This window comes from Bos mutus, chromosome 28 (assembly GCF_027580195.1).
Source record: "Bos mutus isolate GX-2022 chromosome 28, NWIPB_WYAK_1.1, whole genome shotgun sequence".
Lineage (NCBI taxonomy): Eukaryota > Metazoa > Chordata > Mammalia > Artiodactyla > Bovidae > Bos > Bos mutus.
In genome coordinates this window covers 12,063,409-12,084,476 of record NC_091644.1, presented here as the reverse complement: position 1 = coordinate 12,084,476, position 21,068 = coordinate 12,063,409, and the positions used below count along the sequence as shown (strand labels likewise).

The following is a 21,068-nucleotide window of genomic DNA, read 5'->3' as shown; positions in this document are numbered from 1 at the left end:
GTTCCATCACTTCATGGCAAAGAGATGGGGAAACAGTGGAAACAGTGTCAGACTTTATTTTTGGGGGCTCCAAAATCACTGCAGATGGTGACTGCAGCCATGAAATTAAAAGACGCTTACTCCTTAGCAGGAAAGTTATGACCAACCTAGATAGCATATTAAAAAGCAGAGACGTTACTTTGCCAACAAAGGTCCATCTAGTCAAGGCTATGATTTTTCCAGTGGTCATGTATGGATGTGAGAGTTGGACTATAAAGAAAGCTGAGTGAGAAAGAATTGATACTTTTGAACTGTGGTGTTGGAGAAGACTCTTGAGAGTCCCTTGGACTGCAAGGAGATCCAACCAGTCCATCCTAAAGGAGGTCAGTCCTGAGTGTTCATTGGAAGAACTGATGCTGAAGCTGAAACTCCAATACTTGGGCCACCTGATGCAAAGAGCTGACTCATTTAAAAGACCCTGATGCTGGGAAAGATTTAAGGCAGGAGAAGAAGGGGATGACCAAGGATGAGATGGTTGGATGGCATCGCCAACTCAATGGACATGGGTTTGGGTAAACTCCAGGAGCTGGTGATGAGCAGGGAGGCCTGGCATGGTGCAGTCCATGGGGTTGCAGAGTCGGATACAACTGAGCAACTGAACTGAACTAACCCCTTTCCATGGCTGATTTTGTGTCCTTTTACTGAAATAAATTTTATCCATGAATACAATTATATGCTAAATTGTACAAATCCTTTTAGCAAATCACCAAACTTGGGGGTGATGCTGAGTACCCCAACACAAGTACCTAACATGTTCTAGTCCTGTCTCAGATGCTGGTGATGCTGCTCAGACACAATGACTGTGGTCTCAGGCCCTCTTAACCTGATGGGACGATACAGACACACACACACACAGGGACAGAGATAGGTAGATAGTTAGAAAAACAGACCAAATAAAATAACCTAAGAGTGTAAGAAGGGCTGTCAAAGAAATAAAAAATAAAATAGAGTAATGAGCTGGAGAGAGATTTTTGAGCCACAGAGTAGGTCAGGACAGAGGCTAAAGCCTGAAGAGGAGTCTCTAAGAAGGTGACTTCTGAGCTCGGGTGCAAATGAAGAACAGCAGCCAGGAGCACACCTGGCAGACGAGCGAGCAGGCTCAAAGGCCCTGAGGCAGGAGTCACCAGCCACGTCCACGCACGGACAGAAGGGCAGGGCAGTGGGACTGGAGCCCAGTGAACCAGCAGGAGTGGACACACACACAAAGGCCAGAGAAGCAGACACGGCTACAAGGCGTATAGCAAAGACTGTATCCCGAGTGACATGGGAACCCCAGGAGGGTTTTAAGCAAAAGAGTGCTCTGCTCTGACTTACAGGTACTAAGGCTCTTAAGGTGCTGCCCTAGATAACAAACTACAAGATGAGCTAAGAGATGGTCAGGGCCTGCTGACCTCCGCTAAGTACCTCAGGGGACCTGAGCCCTTGGGTGGGTTTATTTCCTTATTCCTCAGATGATAGCACTGAACCAGAAAAGCCTGTTTAACTGTTCCAGCTCCAGTCCAGGAATCACCTGGCTCCATCCAACATGGATTCTGGGTTATCAAAAGATCTTTGCAGTCAAGAAAACCAAAACCTGGAACTACTGAATATTCCCTTTGGAGGGAGGTGAGCCCTCAATAAATATGATTAACAAGAAAGAGCTAATTCAAATGTCAGAATTTTTCAGAGACAGGGAAAGTGAGTTCATCCCTCTGAGACATTATCTCCTAGGGCTTGGACTATGGGGGAAAAGGGAATCGCAGAAATCAGCTCACTCAAGGCTTTTAGTCTTCTTCCTTTTCTTTTCTCCTTTTTTCTTTTTTTTAAGGCAAAACTCTTTCCTTCAAAGGAAATTTTACAACACCAAACTAGAAATTGAAAACTCATTTTAAAGAACAGTACACAGGCTCCTCAGGCGATTAAAATCATCAACAGTTTTATAAAAATGCTTTGCTACTGCAGATCAGGACTGCATGCTGAGAAATGGTCAGAAAACCACTGATGGAGCCTCACTTCATCATTTAAAGTCTTCTTAAAAAACAATGAAGGATCTTTCAAACATACAGTAAAGCACAGCAAATAATGCAATAAAATGAGAAGAACCCACTACTATGCTCTCACCTTAAGGCAATCAATGAGGGATTGATTCCAGGACGCCTCTCAGATACCAAACTCCATGAACGCTCACATCTTTTATGTCATATGGTATACTGTGTGTGTGCTTAGTCTTCAGTCGTGTCTGACTCTTTGTGGCCTGCCAGGCTCCCCTGTCCATGCACATGCTCCCTATCCTTTACATCATCTCCAGATTATGTATAATCCCTAACACAACATAAATGCTTCAGAAATAGTTGCCAGCAAGGCCAATACAAGGTTTGCTTTTCCAAGCTTTCTGGTATTTTTCCCCCAATTTCTGGCTGGTTGAATCTTCAGATGTGAAGCCCAAGGATATAGAGGGCCAGCTGTACTTTGTCACATATCTCATACTGCTTTCCGAAGATATAAAGTATTACAGATGCTCAGCGAAAGCCCCCAGTATACCCTTCTCTTATTCAGCATCCTTCACTTCCCCCTCCAGAACTGCCCCCCTACGTTTGCTATCCACCATCAGAACGCATCATATTTTACTTTCACTACTTACGTACTCATGAGAAGTCCTAATGGTGCTGCATGTGCTTCCTTTTATGCAATTCTGCTTTTAGGCTTAGGCAGTGGTGCAGGCAGTATTTCACTGGAGGAGTACATCATACATTTTTAGATTTTTAAAAATTCTATTAAATGTAACTGATTTGCAATGTTGTATTAATTTCAGGTATACAGCAAAGTGATTCCGTTATATATATATATATATATCTAAAAATAACCTAAAATATAAAATAATCTAAAAAAATACTACATATATATATATATATGTAGTATTTTTAAGATTATTTCCGTTATAGGTTATTAAAAGATATTAAGTATAGCTCCCCGTGCTGTACAGTAGATCTTTGTTGGTTATCTATTTAAAATACAGTAGTGTATGTTGTGGACAGATTTTTTTAGGTTGAAGTATGGTGGCTTAGACAGTAAAGAATCCTCATGCAATGCGGGAGACCCGGGTTCTGTCCCTGGGTTGGAAAGACCCCCTGGAGGAGGGCATGGCAACCTACTCCAGTATTCTTGCCTGGAGAATCCCCATGGACAGAGGAGCCTGGCGGGCTATAGTCCATGGGGTCGCAAAGAGCTGGACATAACTGAGCGACTAAGCACATACACATAGGTGATTCACAAAGTGCTAGTGTCTGCTATACAACAGAGTGAGTCAGTTATACATAAATGCATACATTCTTTTTTATATTCTTTTCCACTGTTTTATCACAGGATGTTGAATGTATTTCCCTGTGCTACACAGTATGACCTCACTGTTTATCCATTCTACATACAACAGTTTGCATCTGCTAATCCCAAACTCCCAGCCACCCATTTCCCACCCCTTTTTCCTCCCTCAGCAACCACAAGACTGCTCTGCATCACACCCTGTCACTGTGATAGATGTTTACATCGTCTTTATTTTCTTTTTTTTTGCTGTTATAAATGATACTACTGTGAGCCCTGTCCATGTCTCCTCTCCCACATCTGTGAGATGCTCCCCTAGGGTGGACATCTAGAAGCAGAGCTAAAGGTCATAATATGGACTGTTCCCCGCTGACTGGACGATACAAAATTGCTCTCCCAGTTCATATCCCACCAGCTCTGGGCAGGAGTTCTGAGAGTTACTGTCGCCAACACAGCCTCACCAAGATTTCAAACATCAGGTTTTCCTTTTAATTTTTAATTGAGATAAAATACACATAACCTAAAACTGTCTCAGCCATCTTTCACCCTCTGAGTATGTATTTCAGTAGTGCGACGTATATTCACATTGTTGTGCAGCCAATCTCTAGAACTTTCTCATCTTGGAAAAGTCTGTCCCCACTGAACAATAACTAGCTTTCCCTCCCCCAGTCCATGGTGGCCACTCTTCTACTGTTTCTGTGAATCCAGCTGCTCGAGAGGTATACACAGTATTTATAAACGGAATCACACGTTACTGATATCTTTGTAACTGACTTCTTTCATTTAGCATAACGTTCTCAAGGCTCATCCAGGCTGCATCACATGACAGGATTCTCTTCCTTTTAAAAGACGAACACTACTCCATCACATATGTGTACCACCTTTCATCTGTCCACTCATTAGTCTAAGGGCACTTGGGATGTTTCCACCTCTTGGAACCATGAAAATAGTCAGATTTCTGAAGTAATGCCTATCACATGGACCAAAACATGTCTTAAAAACAAAAACAAAAACAAAAAACAACTTGCTTTCCTGATTAATAGAAAGGGCAGCGCTCTCCTTAAGTTTACCTTACATTTATTGACTATACACATTTTCTGTGCCATAAATTTCTTGTTCATATCCTTTATTTTCCTTCCCCTCCTGCCCCTCCCTCCCCACCTTCTTTCTTTCTGTGCTGCTAAGTCACTTCAGTCGTGTCCGACTCTATGCGACCCCTGAGATGGCAGCCCACCAGGCTCCCCATCCCTGGGATTCTCCAGGCCAGAACACTGGAGTGGGTTGCCATTTCCTTCTCCAATGCATGAAAGTGAAAAGTGAAAGTGAAGTCGCTCAGTCGTGTCCGACCCTCAGCGACCCCATGGACTCAGCCTACCAGGCTCCTCCATCCATGGGATTTTCCACGCAATAATACTGGAGTGGGTTGCCATTTCCTTCTCCAATGCATGAAAGTGAAAAGTGAAAGTGAAGTCGATCAGTCGTGTCCGACCCTCAGCGACCCCATGGACTGCAGCCTTCCAGGCTCTTCTGTCCATGGGATTTTCTGTGGGACTTTTAAATCCCAGGTACTAATCCTCTTTCAGTTATATTCATTACAAGTTATCTTTTCCCAGTATATAGCTTTTAAATTTTCTTAGTGTCCCTTGTTTCTAAAATTTCACATTTTAATGTGATAAAACTGACCAATCATTTCCTTTACGGTTTGTGCTTTGGTTGTTTTATTTAAGAAATTCTTTCCTTCCATGGATAAAGACGATGTAGGCAATGGCACCCCACTCCAGTACTCTTGCCTGGAAAATCCCATGGATGGAGGAGCCGGGTGGGCTGCAGTTCATGGGGTCGCTAAGAGTCGGACACGACTGAGCGACTTCACTTTCTCTTCTCACTTTCATGCATTGGAGAAGGAAATGGCAACCCTCTCCAGTGTTCTTGCCTGGAGAATCCCAGGGACGGGGGAGCCTGGTGGGCTGCCGTCTCTGGGGTCGCACAGAGTCGGACACGACTGAAGCGACTTAGCATAGCATAGCATAGTATATATATATACACAATGGAACATTATTCAGATGTTATAAGTAATGAAATAGTGCCCTTTGCAGCACCATGGATGGACCTAGTGAGTGTCACACTGAGTGAAGTAAGTCAGACAGAAGGAGAAACATCATACGATATCCCTTATACGTGGAACACAAAAAGTAATGATACAAACGAACTTATTTATGAAAGAAAATGAGACTCACAGACTTAGAGAATGAACTTATGGTTGCCGGGGGGAAGCAATAGTTAGTTAGGGAACTTGAGTTAGACAGGTACACACTGCTATATTTAAAATACATAACCAACAAGGATCTACTGTATAGCACAGAGAACTCTGCTCAATGTTATGTGGCAGCCTGGATTGGAAGTGAGTGTAGGGGAGAATGGATGCATGTGTATGTATGGCTGAGTCCCTTTGCTGTTCACGACAACCTGGGAAGCCCTGAAACCATCACACTATTAATTGGCTATGCTGCTGCTGCTGCTGCTGCTAAGTCGCTTCAGTCGTGTCCGACTCTTAGCGACCCCATGGACTGCAGCCTACCGGGCTCCTCTATCCATGGGATTTTCCAGGCAAGAGTACTGGAGTGGGTTGCCATTGCCTTCTCCATACCCCAGTACAAAATAAAAAGTTTAAAATTTAAAATAAATTCTTTCCTTCCTACCTTGAGATCATGAATATACTCTCATTAGTTTTTCTAAAAGGAGTTTTATATTTCACATTTAAACCTCTAAACTATTTAAAATATTAGAATATATTTTTATGTATATTGCAAGATGGAGATAACATTATTCCTTTCCATTAATCACTAGACAAAGGAGAAATGGCCCCCCAAGTGCAGAACGAACCAAGGACCCCTGAATTGTCCAGGCGCAGACGAGAGCTGGAGGACCCCAAGGGTATCAGCTGACACAGAGCCCACCACTGAGGGGTGAGAAGGGCATCCCACAAGGATGTGCCCACACATGCCCAGAACACACAGAGCCAGTGGAGAGCTCTCCTGACTTCAGGCTCACATCTGGAAACGATCCAGCTTCTGGACCAGATTTCCCGGTCTTCTGGGCAGTACCTCAAACACTCCAATTAAAAATCACTCCAAACGTTTTATACTCTAAAATCCCCAAGCCAGGTGAGAGCCACAGAACAAAGGCATTGCTGCCATTCCCAGAGTTTTCCACGAGGTGGCAGCCCTGCGTAGAGCAGCCAAATGCACTCCCATAGTTGTCCAGTCTTCCAAGCTTCATTAAGAAACAAAGCTCATTAAGCTCTCATCACAAGAAAAAATTTTAACTATATAAGTTGATGAATGTTAACTAGACTTACAGAGGTGAGCTTGTCACAATGTATACAAATATCAAATCATTATGTTGTAGGCCGGAAACTAATACAATGTTGCTGTTGCTGCTTCTAAGTCGCTTCAACAGGGCAGCCCACCAGGCTCCTCTGTCCCTGGGACTCTCCAGGCAAGAATACTGGAGTGGGTTGCCATTTCCTTCTCCAATGCATGAAAGTGAAAAGTGAAAGTGAAATCGCTCAGTCGTGCCCAACTCTTCGCGACCCCATGGACTGCATGCAGCCCACCAGGCTCCTCTGTCCATGGGATTTTCCAGGCAAGAGTACTGGAGTGGGGTGCCATCGCCTTGTTACGTGTCAATTATACCTCCGTTAAAAAAATAATAAAATAAAAACTATGTTATCCAATATTAAAATAAAACCTAATTTTAAAGGTGGCTTTGAAATGATGCAAAGAAAAACCTTGTTGTGAGCATTAGGCCAGCAAAGCCTACCGGCACTAGTCCATAACAAAATCTGGACAGCACACTGAAGCTTGGCCTCTCTTCACTGGGAAATAGTCCCCAAATGCCCACCGTAAGGGCCTTGGACGGGTCTGCATGATGACCCAGGCACAGCTTAGCACCAGTGAATCCGCTGCCAGAATGGGTCACAATTTCCCACTGAGACAGGGTCAATCAGAAAACCACAGAACAGGCCCAGGCATCTTTTCTGATGCCCAATCCAACCTGCTAATGCAACAGGCTCTGGGATCAGAAGGAACCCTGGGGAGATCAGGCTGATACCTAGCACTGTCCCGGCCGAGGCTCTGCCCATTCCACAGGTGAAAGCTCTGCACAAGAGGGTTCTGCTTATTATGAGCTGAAATCTACCTTCCTCGACTCCTAACATCTCGTCCGAGCCCTTAAGGCACAAGAACAGTCCCTTTCCCACAGGACAGCACCCAGATACTCAAGAGGCTCACGGGGCCCCTAACACTTCTCAGCTTTTCTCTACCAACGGGGCTGAAAATCCTGCCTGTGCTAATGTACTCAAAAGCCTCTGGAGAAATTTGGGAAAAACCACAGCCACAGTTAACACCAGAGGATTTAAAAGACTATCCTATCAGTCTAGAATTTTTCCTTTTTATGGTTAGAAGATTATGTTCTTAGTAGACAGTTCGGCACAAACACTAACCATCAAACTAAACGTTTAGCCTCCCAGCTAAGGCTAACAGCAGGCTGAGAGAGAATATTTACATTTGGCCCAGAGTTCTGAAGTGAAAAAGCTGATACACTTCTCAGCTCAGGCAGGCGGCAGTCTTTAGAGATGACTCCCGTCCGGCCTGTGAGAAGAGGGTGGAAGTGGCCCAGGGGAGGCAGAAAGCCAGGGCCTGGTCCCATTCACACAGCAAGACAGCCACAGCCTGAGTTGTTCCCCACAAGGAGGCCAGGAACAGCTGTACTCACATCCTGCTCCACGCTGGTCAGAAACACGCTGGGCTTCTCTGAGAGCCAGGCCCTTTGGAGACTAAGAAACCCAATTCCTGGGTTATCGGGGAAAAGAAGTCAACTTCCATGAATCACCAGGGAAAAAAGTATATTTAAAGAACGGTAACAGGGCCAAAAGGAAGAGAGGGAAGTTTCCTGGAGACTCAAGTTTCCCAAATAAACTGGTAGAACCAATTTTTTTTTTTTTTTTTAAAGAAAAACATTACTTTGAACCTTCCAGTGCTACCTCTAAGAACCAAACTTTAGAAAAGCAAGCACAAAGGAACACAAGGATGTATGTAAGGGTGCCCACTAAAAAATTATTCCTAATGGGAAAAAGCGCAGACTACTATGATGTTCAACAAACAGAATGCAGTTCATAAATTACTGACAGCTAACCTATCTTGTTGGATGTTTCAAATTTATAAAAAATACAAGGAGACCTATGATATGCTGCAATTAAAAAAAAAAAAAAAGGCAGGTGGGAGAAAATAAAGACAAAACTTTGTGTGTTAAGTATGACACAGAAAATGTACACATAGAAATATCCCATGGGGTTCAGAGAGGTTAGTCACCTCCAGGGAGTGACACCGGGGCTGAGTGACTTCACTATCATGGAAGGTTTTTTTTTTTTTCTTTTTTAACCAGAGACCAGGTAGGTACTACTGTAGTCAAGATAGAAGATGCAAAAATATCCCCTACGTTGCCCCCCTCCACCAAGGCTTGGCCATCTCTGCCCCAAATCAGTTGGGCATCCAGATAGCACATTCTGACTGCAGTCCCTTGGAGACAGAACTGCTACATCATGCCCGCCCCCTAAAACACACATGCATGCAAACACACACAAAAAGCCACCTGTCCGCCACTTCTAGAGAGAGAGAGGTCCTAGGACCCAAGCCCACAGCACCCTCCCCACCAGCTGCCTCATTTCCTCTAAGATAAATCACACAGAGGGCTAGGGAGCCCACAAATCCCTCGAGCAAACACGCAAGTCAAATAGCACCATTTACCCCGCAAGGGCCTCTCTTCAAGTTAACAAGGCGTGGGAGGATCCGGGCAACAAAACCGGCCTTGTCCAGCAAGGTCGGCCTTTGCCCCAGGGAGGAGACCTATGGCTGCCCCCTCGACCCTGCTTCCTCAGCTGCTGGCCTACCCGAGACCTGAGCTTTTCACAGCCCGGACGCCCACCTCAGACCTGGTAAAGAGGCTAAGGCCCTGGGCTTGGAGAGCAGGTGGCCTGGTGGCTCAGATACACCCCTGACCCCCACCAGTGGGGCTGGGTTTCCTCTCCTGGCGGGGTCCCGAGGTGGCCCCTAGGCCACTTGCTAAGGGGCACTGGTGTAGCTGAAGAGAACTGGGGACACTCACTGACCACTGTAATCAGCTACCTCACCCCAAGGGTCAGAGCTATAGGAAAAGAAAGAAGAGGAGGGCTGGAAGAGCACCAACTGGACTCCTGCTACCCTGGTCTGTTCTTACCTCCCTGCTTCCAGGAACCCTCCTGTTACCATGGCTGGGCCAGGCCCACCCACTCCCACACTTGCCACCACATAACCAACCCCTCTAATCAGAGGCTCTCTGTCGGTGACTACAGCCAAGAAATTAAAACACGTTTGCTCCTTCCACTTGGAGGAAAACGTATGACAAACCTGGACAGCATATTAAAAAGCAGAGACATCACTGTGCCAGCAAAGGTCCACATAGTCAAAGCTGTGGTTTTTCCAGTGGTCATGAACGGGTGTGAGAGTAGGACCATGAAGAAGGCTGAGCGCCGAAGAACTGATGCTTTTGAATTGTGGTTTTGGAGAAGACTTCTGAGAGTCCCTTGGACTGCAAGGAGATCCAACCAGTCCATCCTAAAGGAGATCAGTCCTGGGTGTTCATTGGAAGGACTGATGCTGAGGCTGAAACTCCAATACTTTGGCCACCTGATAGGAAGAGCCACTGGAAAAGACCCTGAGGCTAGGGAAGATTGAAGGCAAAAGGAGAAGAGGGAAGCAGAGGATGAGATGATTAGATAGCATCACTGACTCAATGGACATGAATCTGAGCAAACTCAGGGAGTTGGTAAAGGACAAGGAAGCCTGGTGTGCTGCAGTCCAGGGGGTCACAAAGAGTCAGACACAACTTAGCAACTGAACAACAAATCAGAGGGCTCACAGAAAAGGCTCTCGGTATCTCCAAGTATGTCCAGCTTAGGGGCCTGCCCTGAGCCTGCATGCTGGGTTAATTCCACATAAGGCGTCAACAAACATCAGAGAAAGAAAATAAACCATAGAAATGAATTTTTCAATACAACACAGCTTGTAACAGGAAAACACTGAAAATAGTCCAAGGGTCAGTCAATAGGGGACTGGTTAAATCAATTATGCTGCTTTTATGTAACTCAATACTCTGCAGCAGTGAAAAACAAGGAAGTAGAATTTGTACTGGGAAAGAAAGATGCACATGACATATTCAGCAAAAAAAAAAAAAATGCTAGCAATAAAAGCACTGTGCAATTCCATTTTGTCGAATATGTTAATAAGATATAAAGTATTCCATGTGTACAGATAAAAATCTCGAACTTTTCATGGTGATATACTCATGGTTAGTTATTTCTGTGGAGTGAGACTACAGGAAGAATTCTTTTCTTTTTTAAATGTCTGTGTCGATTTTTTAATTTACAAAATGCATATTAATTTTATAATTAAAGTATAAAAACATGAAGAAAGCACTGCCCTTCCACTTTTTGAACTATTTAATCTAACAGTCATTCGGTAAGGCAGAGCAGGCCAGGAGGCTCCAGCGGGCAAGGGGCACCCAGGAGTGGCCATCAGAGCCTGTACAAACAAGGAGAGGCCCTGCAGAAGCGCATGGAGACCCAGCAAAGGGTGACCAGGGGAATGGTGTGGGGAGGGAGGCAGCAGAGGGGAAAGCAAGCAGGTACACATGGAGCCACTAAGTAAATAGATTAAGAAGAATCAAAACCAGATTTCTCACTGCTGGAAAAGGGAGATACAAAAATGGAAAGGAAAAAGACAAGAATGAACCCTATTATATTGTGGTTCTGCACTGGAACTAGAAATGTGAGTGTGAACTCATGGTTTCCAGAATACATATTACATATTGAAGGCACAGGTATATTAGGAAGACAGAGAGAGAGACACACATGGCAATATACGTGAGCGTGTGTGTGTGGTGGGGATGTACTCAGATATTCCCACTCTGTTCCCTGAAAGGTCCTGGAAACCAGTACAGCCCAGGAGCTCTGAATACACAAGTACACCCAGCATTCAGACCTTGCTTCTATTCTCCACTAAAGAGAATGTGAACTCCTAGGATAAACATCTGATTTCCAGGATTACAGCAAGATAATTATAAAACAAGCCTGAAACATCTTGTGCCAGAGAACAAGAACGTGCTCAAAGAATGAGGGGATATGTCGAAAAGACAGAGAAGGGACTTCCGTGGTGGCCCAGTGGTTAAGAATCTGCCTTCCAATGCAGGGGACTTGTCCTGGGTGAGAGAACTAAGATCCCATGTGTCACAAGCAACCAAGCCTGTGAGCCACAATAAGGGAAAAGCCGAGCACTGCAACTAAGATTGGACACAGTCTTAGTTGAATGAATGAATAAACAAATAGAGAAGCAAGCTTGAAGTGTTTCCACTGGCCATATGGGTATATACAACCCACTGAGCAGAACAGGAAGCCATGAGAGAGACAGAGTGTGTGTGTGTGTATGGAAGGAGGTGTGTAAAGGGAAAACAAGTATCACTACAATGGTGAAGCCTAGAGACACCACCTCAGTCAAATGATCAAAGTGAACATCCTTAGTAATAAGTCATATCAAGCCAAGTCCCAGTCAACAGGATGTAACAAGAAAAGGCCGCTTCAGCCTGTGAAAGTCCTGCCTAAGATGAAAAACTCATCCAACCATGAAAGAAAGAAAGAAAGTGAAGCCACTCAGTCACGTCCAACTCTTTGCGACCCCATGGACTGCAGCCCACCAGGCTCCTCCGTCCATGGGATTTTCCAGGCGAGAGTACTGGAGTGGGGTGCCACTGCCTTCTCCAGGGGATCTTCCCGACCCAGGGATGGAACCCGGGTCTCTCACATTGAGGGCAGACGCTTGACTGTCTGAGCCATCTGGGAAGCCCCAAACATGAGGATCAGACAAATCCAGACCAAGAGACTACCTAGAAAATAACTAACCTGTAATCTTCCAAAGCATCAAGGTCACACAGGTCACACCCTGGGGAACTGTTGCAGGTTGAAGGAGATCAAAGAGAAACAACAAGTAAACACGGCACTTTATTCCAAACGAGCTCCTTTTCCTGTTAAAGACACTAAAAGACAACACCTGGCAGAACTTGACCAGGGTCTGACAGCTGGACGGTGGTACGTAGCAACATTAATGCCTGATGGGTTACTGTCATACAGGAGAGTATCCTTGCTGGCAACAAGCACACTTTTACATGCTATAGGGTGATGGGACATCAGGCTGGCAACTTAAGAAAAAAGAGAAAAATTCTTTATACTGTGCTCGCAGCTATTCTGTAAGCCAGCAGCAGTTTCACAGTTTAAAAAATTTAACTGCAAATGGAAGAAACATAGTGCTAACAGGTGAGTTCACACAGTTATATACCAGGTTTGTGTCAGTCAAACCGTAACAGTCCTCCTTTAACTGGGGAACCATAAATGCTTCTGATGGGGAAAGGGCTCTGCTTAAATCAGACCTCTGCCGCAGTGCTAGGAGGACTCTCTGCCTCCTCCTGGGACTTTCTTCCAACCCAAAAGGTCCAACCATCTACGGACACAGCGTCATCAGTCCCTGCCACGGCCCTGCAGCCCAGGCAGTTCCAGACCATAAACTGCAAGAGAAGGGCCACTGGCCAACACCACCCATAGCAAACGGTGTTCTGAGTGGCCTGCTCCTCACGCCTCTGTCAACGTGAAACAAGAGCTGAGCAAAGGGAAGAAACTGACTCCTAATGCAGAGAGCAGCCAAAGAAGCAGGACACACACCCGCCCCAAAATCACGGTGGAAATGGTGCCATCTTGTACTTGCAAAGAGATTTAATGTTTCCCAGCTTCTCTCCATCTATAATTTCACACCAAGTCCATACAAAGAAGCTACAGACCCTCAAGCTCTCAGACTAAGTCAAATTTCTGTTACCCAGCACACAGACCACAGAGCACCCCCTTGTTAGCCCTGGCAACATTCATAATGATGCAGAGTGCGTGTGGTTATTTGATTAACATTTGTATCCTCCATCAGACTGCAGAGTCCAGGACCACAAGGGTTGAGTGTTTGCTCACAGATAGCCCAATTCCTCACAAAAAGCAGACACCAGAAATACTTGCTAAGTAATCACACGGATGCGTGGGTGGTGGATAAGTAGGTGGTAAGTGGACAGACGCATAGATAGATGGCGGGTGATAGGTGGGTGGGTAGGTAGATGAATGGATGGATGGTGAGTGGGTGGGTGGGTAAGACAGTAGGTGGGTAGGTGGGCAGATGAGTAGGTGGAGGGGAGCTGGTAATCAGACTGTGAGCGGGTGGATGCCTGACCTTGGTCTGCTCCCGCCGCCCAGCCCGGTTGTACCTGCTGCTGCTGGGCCCGGAGGTCGCCAATTTCCTTCTGGTCCTCCTCATGGAGCCGCTTCATGTCCTCCCACGACTGCTGGAGCAGGTTGCGTTCCCGCAGCAGCTGTCCATTCTCCCGCCTCAGCATATCCACGTCATCCTTCAGCTGGGTCTGGTCGCTCAGGAGCCGGCTGTGGAGTGTGCTGAAATGCCCCCAACACTGTGAGCCCAGCCAGCCTCCAACTCCCACCAAGGTACCGCCTCCTCCTCCACCAGGTCCCAACACCCCCAATACACCAGACAGGCCACTCAAACCCTGGTGTCCGCCACATGCCAGTAAGACCCAAACCATTTCTTAGCAACCTGACATGAACTTGGCACATGTGTGAAGGCCATGGAAAGCAGATAAGCCCCTACCTGCTAGGGACCCAGTGCCTTCAGTACTGAGGGCCGGGCCAATGTCAGCAGGTGGGCAGCAGATGTCCTCAGATGGGCCCCAGGACAACAAAGGGGAGGATGCCCCCTTGGCCTCTGTGGACCAGAAGTCCAGCAATCTGCCTCGCTCACGCATTCAACCACTTTCCTACCGACTGTGCTTTGGAAGCTGACCATGGACGCAGTATGAAAACTGAGGTCCCAAACCACAAACCTACCAGGTGAAGGCCCACTGCTTGCTAGACAGCAAAGACAGAACCAGAAGCCCAGGCTCCGGGTCCAGAAACAAAGACTGGCAAGAGGCAGAAGCTGGGCGCCCCAGGAACTCACTGGTAGAAGTCCGTCTCCTTGGCCACCTCCTCACACCTCTTCAGGGCGTTGGTGTGCTGGCTCTGCAGGCTCTGCAGGTCCGACATGGCCCGCACGCACTGGATCTTCAGCCTCTCATAGTCTGGATTCAGCCTGTGGTAGGGCCTGGCCCAGACAGCAAACAGCCCAGTGAACATGGGCCTCGGGATCACCGTGACAAGGATGTCTCTCCCTGAAGAGCCATGTCCCAGGTCACTCCAGCCTAGCGGTGCCCAAACACCGGTCACCTCCACACCACCACCACCGCTACCTGGTGCCCTGCTGAGCCCAGGAGTCCCAGCCACACCAGACAGACGGAATCAGAACCCCCAGGATGGAGGGCCCCGACCGCTTATCTCCCTGGGTGGGCCTGGAGAGCTGGGAGGTGCTCTGGATCTCTGGGAGCCTCCAGGAGGCCACGCGACCAGCCTGCACACTGGTCCACCAAGTCCCTGTGACAAAGCTCCTCCTCTCCTAGAGCAGGGATTCTCAATCTTGGGTGCATAATGAAAGACCAAGGCCCAGACCAATTACATCAGCATCCCTGAGGGCAGGACTCAGACTCAGGAATTTTTTTTTTTTTTAAACCCCCTCAAGAGATTCCAATGTGCAGCCAAGATTGAGAAAAATAGCCAGGAGCAGGAGTTTTCAAACTGGGGTTCTCAGACCTGCAGGCATTGTAATCACCTGGGAATCCGTCAGAAATGCAAATTCTCAGGCCAGCCCCAGACCTCAGGAGGGAGGAAGGAATGGTCAGCAATTTGTGCTTTAACAAGCCCTTGTGGGTGGTCCTGGTGTGAGCGCCAGTCTGGAACCCCCTGCAGCCTCATATAGAAGGGCTAGTCTCTGTGCAGCCACTCCTCTGCCTCAGTGACACGAAAGTGGCTAAGGACAGGACACACTCACGCCCAACCCTCAAGCTGCCTGACCAAGAGACACACACGTCTTCATAAAAGCCACCCAGAAAAACCTTTCTTGGGGTGAGGCACATACCCCTGATGCTTTCAAAGGAAACAGATTAAACCGAGCCTGCTCCCGCCTCCCTCAGAACCCTGCCAGAATCTCCCCAACCCTTCCTTGCTATCTACCTCTTAATCCCAACAAAAGAAGCAGTCAACGATTGTCTTCAAAATAACAAAAGTCAGGTGGGATCAACCCTTTTTAAAGTATGTATGTGGCAGGAAACAACTAACAGGTCTACAAACCACATAAAGATCTACTCAACAGTGAAGCAGGCTAGGGTACCCAGGAGACAGCAGCGCCCGTGCAGAGAAACACGGATGCGTGTGGACGCACAGATCAGTCAAAGGCTCAGCAACGGGGCGACAGGGGCGGGGGATGCCATGGCATCAAGGCGGTGACCTTGTCTAGCAGGGGAGGTGCCTGGTGCCCACCTCTTGTCAAAGGTGGTCCCGTGGGTGGCAAAGGCCAGGCGCTTCCGCAGCTCGTTCCTCTCCCGGGTCATCAGCCGCAGCTGAATGGAGAGGTTCTCCACCTTCTCATTCACCTGCCGGTCGCTGAGCACAGGCGGTGGGGATGGCGCCTTCCCAGTGGTGCCTGCAGGAGGAAGGTGACAAAGTGAACTTGCCCAGTCCCCACCAGCAGCCAGGTGCCATTCTGGGCTCTCAGCTGGCCTTCACTCCTCACACCCACCTTCCCAGGTGGGTCCGGTTACAACCCTCTTCCCCAGATGACACCACCAAATCAGAGAGCAAGAGGCAAGGCAGGGACCAGAGCCCAGGCAGACTGGCTCCAGCATCTACTCCCGGGGCCCTGGCTGAGGACTCTGGGGTCCCTCTATCTCTCCCCAGCCTGGCTTTGGCTCCTCCAGGATGGCCCAGCCTCATCTTTCCATCTTTGCCTGCTCTGCTACCACCACCTGTCACCTTCCTCTGAGCAAAGAGGCCAGCCTAAGCCCTGAACAGAGTGGAAGACACAGCCTGAAAAGGAAGGCACAGTTGCAATCCAGAGAGGCTGGCAGAGAACAGAGGCAGCCAGTTCATAAGCTGGGCCCACAGGCCGTGTTCTGTTCTTCCCTGATCAGGGCTGGACAGTCTGCATGGCTCCCTCTTCCAAGCTGCCCGACTGTCTGAGGACCTGCTCCACCAGCCCAGGTGTGCAGCCTGGAGCAGGTGCAGGGACAGCTGCCCATGGCCAAGGGGTGCAGGGAAGTCCCAGGGCCTCTGGCAGCCCAGCCCACGGCAGGGCCTCATCACTTATTCCTGGGACTAGACATGTTCTGAGAAGGAAATCCCACGCAATATGCCATTACTTAGGAAAAGTGGCCACCACCAGCACCTCTGGTGAGACCCCAATCTGTCTCTAGGAAGAATGCACCTCACTCAAATGTCCCAGAAAAAGAGACAAATCCATGGTATTGGTATTCTTGTATATTTAAGTATATACTTGTATATTTATATATTATGTATTTATATATATACTTGTATATTTAAGTATATACTTGTATATTTAAGTATCTCTACCTCTCATGGATCCTCAGTGGGGTAAGAAAAACCCACAGCAGTCACCCCAGCTCATGGATGGGATCCAGAAGCTGACTCACCCTGGGAACACAGTATCTGGGTGCCCAGGAGCCCTGTAACGTGCAAAGGGCAAGACACACGTCCTCTGACTCAGTGTCTCCTGACCACTGCCCCCCAGCTGACCCTTGTTGGCGGATCTGTTCGTGTAAACCAAGTTTCCCCCGGGACGGGGACTCAGGTGTGACCTTTCGTCTTCTGGGAGTGCCAGGGAGGATGGAAAGCTTGACACTGGGCAACAAGGCAGGCCACGGTCTGAGGCAGGAGACTCCAACGTTACCCAGTGTCAGCACCCCAACCACCGAATCTACTACCTCTCGAAATGCATGTTATTTTAAGACCAGCACCACCATAACATCAGGATTTCTGTGCTCAGACCAGAACTCTGGGGCCGGAATGTTCTCTAAGGTGGGGTCCAGGACCACCACCAATGAGCATCGTCCTCCCTGCAGGGGTTCTACTCCACAGTGGGAGGAGCCTTCCCTCACCCTTCTCCAAAGACCCTGGATCCTCACCCTTGCCCCCAGGGGTTCTGGAAGACAGGCTGGTTACAGCTCTGTGCAGCTGTGTGACTTGACGTCTTCCTCTCTGCAAATGAAGGCACTTCTACAAGCTCTAGTCCTATGACTGTTTTCTGATTTGCACTAACTTACCTGGCTCTCTGACACATGGGGCTTCCTCTGGATATGTGCCTAATACTCCTTCCAGAGAAGCCCACAACTAACAAAGCCTCTAACCAACCCAGGGGGACGTGAACTGTGTAAGACTGACAAACCCAAGACAGGGAATGAATAGACTAAACAGACTCAGACTCGGCTCGGAAAAGAAGGATTTCAATGTAAACCGTCACAACCAACCCACACAACAGCAACCAACACAGATGTCCCGGGCATTCATTTAATCTTCCCAACAACCCTGGAGTGATAAGAATATTACCATCTCCATTTTACAGGTGGGAAGGCAGGCCAAGCAAGGTCAAGGAATTGACTCAAACGTGCACAAACCTCAAGTGATGCCCCGGACGAGAGCCCAGCCATCTGATTTCAGAGCACATGCTCTTTGCTGCTGCCCGTGCCTTGCCACCCCACAAAGACAACCGTGAGTAGCACTCACGTATGCCTGGCAGTTTCTAAGATGCTTTTCATACATTATCCCATCCCATCCACTTAAGAAAGACACTGCTATTATTCCTGTTTTATAGATCAGGAAACAAAACCTTATCAAGCTTAAATAATGGGTCCAGGTCACCACGCTAGTAAATGACAGCATGGCATATGGAGTGCCCTTTGCCTGACCCCAGTGCCCAGGGCCTCAACCTACAAGTTCTTAAATGTTTTGATCCTGCTGCTGCTGCTAAGTCGTTTCAGTTGTGTCTGACTCTGTGCGACCCCATAGCCGGCTGCCCACCAGGCTCCCCCGTCCCTGGGATTCTCCAGGCAAGAACACTGGAGTGGGTTGCCATTTCCTTCTCCAATGCACGAAAGTGAAAAGTGAAAATGAAGTCGCTCAGTCGTGTCCGACTCTTAGCGATCCCATGGACTGCAGCCCACCAGGCTCCTCCATCCATGGGATTTTCCAGGCAAGAGTACTGGAGTGGGGTGCCATCGCCTTCTAGGACCTCTTTATACTTAAAAATGACTGAGGACTCCAAAGAGGTTTTATTTATATGGTTATGTCTAATAACATCTACCAGATTAGAAATTTCAAAAGTATTTTTAAATATTTACTAATTTTAAAATAACCAAACTTGTTACATATTCACACAAGATTTCTTTGGTAAAAAATTAACTACCCTTTCCATCACCAAACACAAAACACAGTGAGAAGAATGGCACTGCTCTGCATCTTTGTGATGATGTTTGAGGTCTGGCTTAACAGAGTCAGCTACAGTCTCACATGTGTGCAGCATCGCAGATAGAACCTTTAGAAAACTCCACTCCACAGTGGAGTTTGTGTGAGCACGAGCATGCAAAAGGCAAGAGACATCTTAGTATCATCATAAAAACAGTTCTGACTGCACTGGCTCCCTGCAAGGACCTCAGGGACACCAGACCATGCTTTGAGAATGACTTGACCTATGGTCAAGTTCAAAAAAAAAAAAAAATCAGAGAAACATCATATCTCAATTTTAAAACTGAAAAGCATCACCAGGCCCCAAAACCTGCCTCTAGAGAGTTAAAGAATTCTCACCCCATTTTAAAAATGAAGCAACAGAAAGATGCAGTCCTTAGCTTTTGCGGAGGCTACAGAGAGAAGCTGCAGCACGACAGAAGTAGGGGTCAGACCTGTCACCACACACAGCACCGCCTCCTGTCTGTCTCCAGCAGGATGAGGCCACTGGCCGTGCAGCTGGAAAGGACGCAGGGGCAGCTGATCATGGAGACAAGGACTGAGTGCTGTCGTTTGCTGAGGGCAGCCTAGGTACTGGGTTCTACGCTAAATGCACCTGGGTCCTCACCTCATTAACCCCAGGGTACTCTCCCAAGCACATGCTGTGATCACCACGTGAGAAGCTGACATCTAGCAAGACTGCACAGCTAGGAAACGTGCAGACACCCTCACAGACCCGGCTCCATCTCCAGACCCAGGGCCTCGTTCGCCGTGCTACAGTCTCCCAACAGGACTGGCCTCCTGGTTCCCTTCCCCTACCCCGAAGGCCTGAGCATACATGAACCACACAGAAAGGAAGGCCACCAGGCCTGTGAACCCATAAGATGACAGGCTGACTTAGGGAGACTGCTGCCTGGATGCTCCGGTCCTTTCACAATAAGGAGGCAAGAGGGCAGAGGAGGACCACAGGGGACCTCAAGAAAAATCCCAAGATGGGCTAAGCCAGGAAGTCCCAAAATAAACAGCAAGTGTTGCCGAAAACCTTTTCCATACCCATCCAATTCAAAATAAAGTTTTCCTCTTCTACTCGCATCTCAGGGTTGAAAAACATTTTGAAGATGATGCAGTCCTTTCAAGAAAATGGTTGCTGGAAGCCTCTAAGTAGCTAGAGGATTGTTTGAGTTCCCTACTTCAGTGAGGGAGCTCCCTACCTCACAGCAAAGCCCATCTAATCTCTCCCCAGACAATTATTCTGTGAACCAAATTAAGATCTTTATTTCTCCCACTGACCCTAGATCTACCCCTAAGGCCACAAGGTACAACTGTAATTTCTCTTCTATACAACAAATGTGCAAGTATTTGCAGACAACTGCCAAGTCTCTCTATCATTACCAGAATAGCTAAATTTTTAAAAAAGTAACAACACCAAATGCTGGCAAGGATGCAGAGAAACTGGGATTTTCAAACACTGTTGGTGGGGATATGAAATCATACAGCCACTTCTGTCAAAGAAAACACTCTGACAGTCTTTTATAAAGTTAAACATGCACTTACCATACCACCCAGTAATCCCACTCCTAGATATTTACACAAAAGAAATGAAAATTTATGTTCACACAAAAGCTAGCACGTAACTGTTTATAGCAGCTGTTGAATGGATAAATGACAGTGTTATTATATTCATATAATGGAATACATCTCAGCAATAAAAAGGCACTGACCATCACACAAACTGCTGGTACACACAAAGGCAGAGGGAATGGGAACCCTCGAACGCACTAAGCTGAGTGGAAGAAGCCAGACCCAAAAGGCCACACACCGTATGACTCCATTTACATGACATCTGGAAAAAGGCAAAACTACAGAGGCTGGAGAGAGATCAGTGGTTGACAGGGGTTGGAGGGAGTGGAGGCAAGAAAGGCTGACCACAAAGTCACAGAAGGGAATTCTTCAGGGTAGGCCGACTGCTCTGTGTCTTAATTGTGGCACTGGTTAAATGGCTAACGTGTTTGTCAAAACTCATCAAACTATACACTAAAAAGGATAAGCTATACACTAAAAAGGATAAGTTTTACTGTACATACCTCAATGAACATGATTTAAAAAAAAAAGCAAATGCATGGTGCCCTAACACTGAAACCACCACTCCAGGAGAGGTGTGGCTTGTCACCCCCACCCCATCAGCCACTGCGCTTTTAGGAAACCGTTTAAA

General features: G+C 47.3%; 1 protein-coding gene across 1 annotated transcript in view; it reads right to left on the bottom strand.

Annotated features, from left to right (window-relative positions):
• The window catches only part of DLG5 (discs large MAGUK scaffold protein 5), a 123,205-nt gene that overhangs the window by 45,080 nt on the left and 57,057 nt on the right, over positions 1-21,068 (bottom strand). The window contains 3 exon segments of the mRNA XM_005893785.3: positions 13,723-13,906; positions 14,469-14,612; positions 15,881-16,043. Coding sequence (XP_005893847.2) covers positions 13,723-13,906; positions 14,469-14,612; positions 15,881-16,043 — 491 coding nt within the window.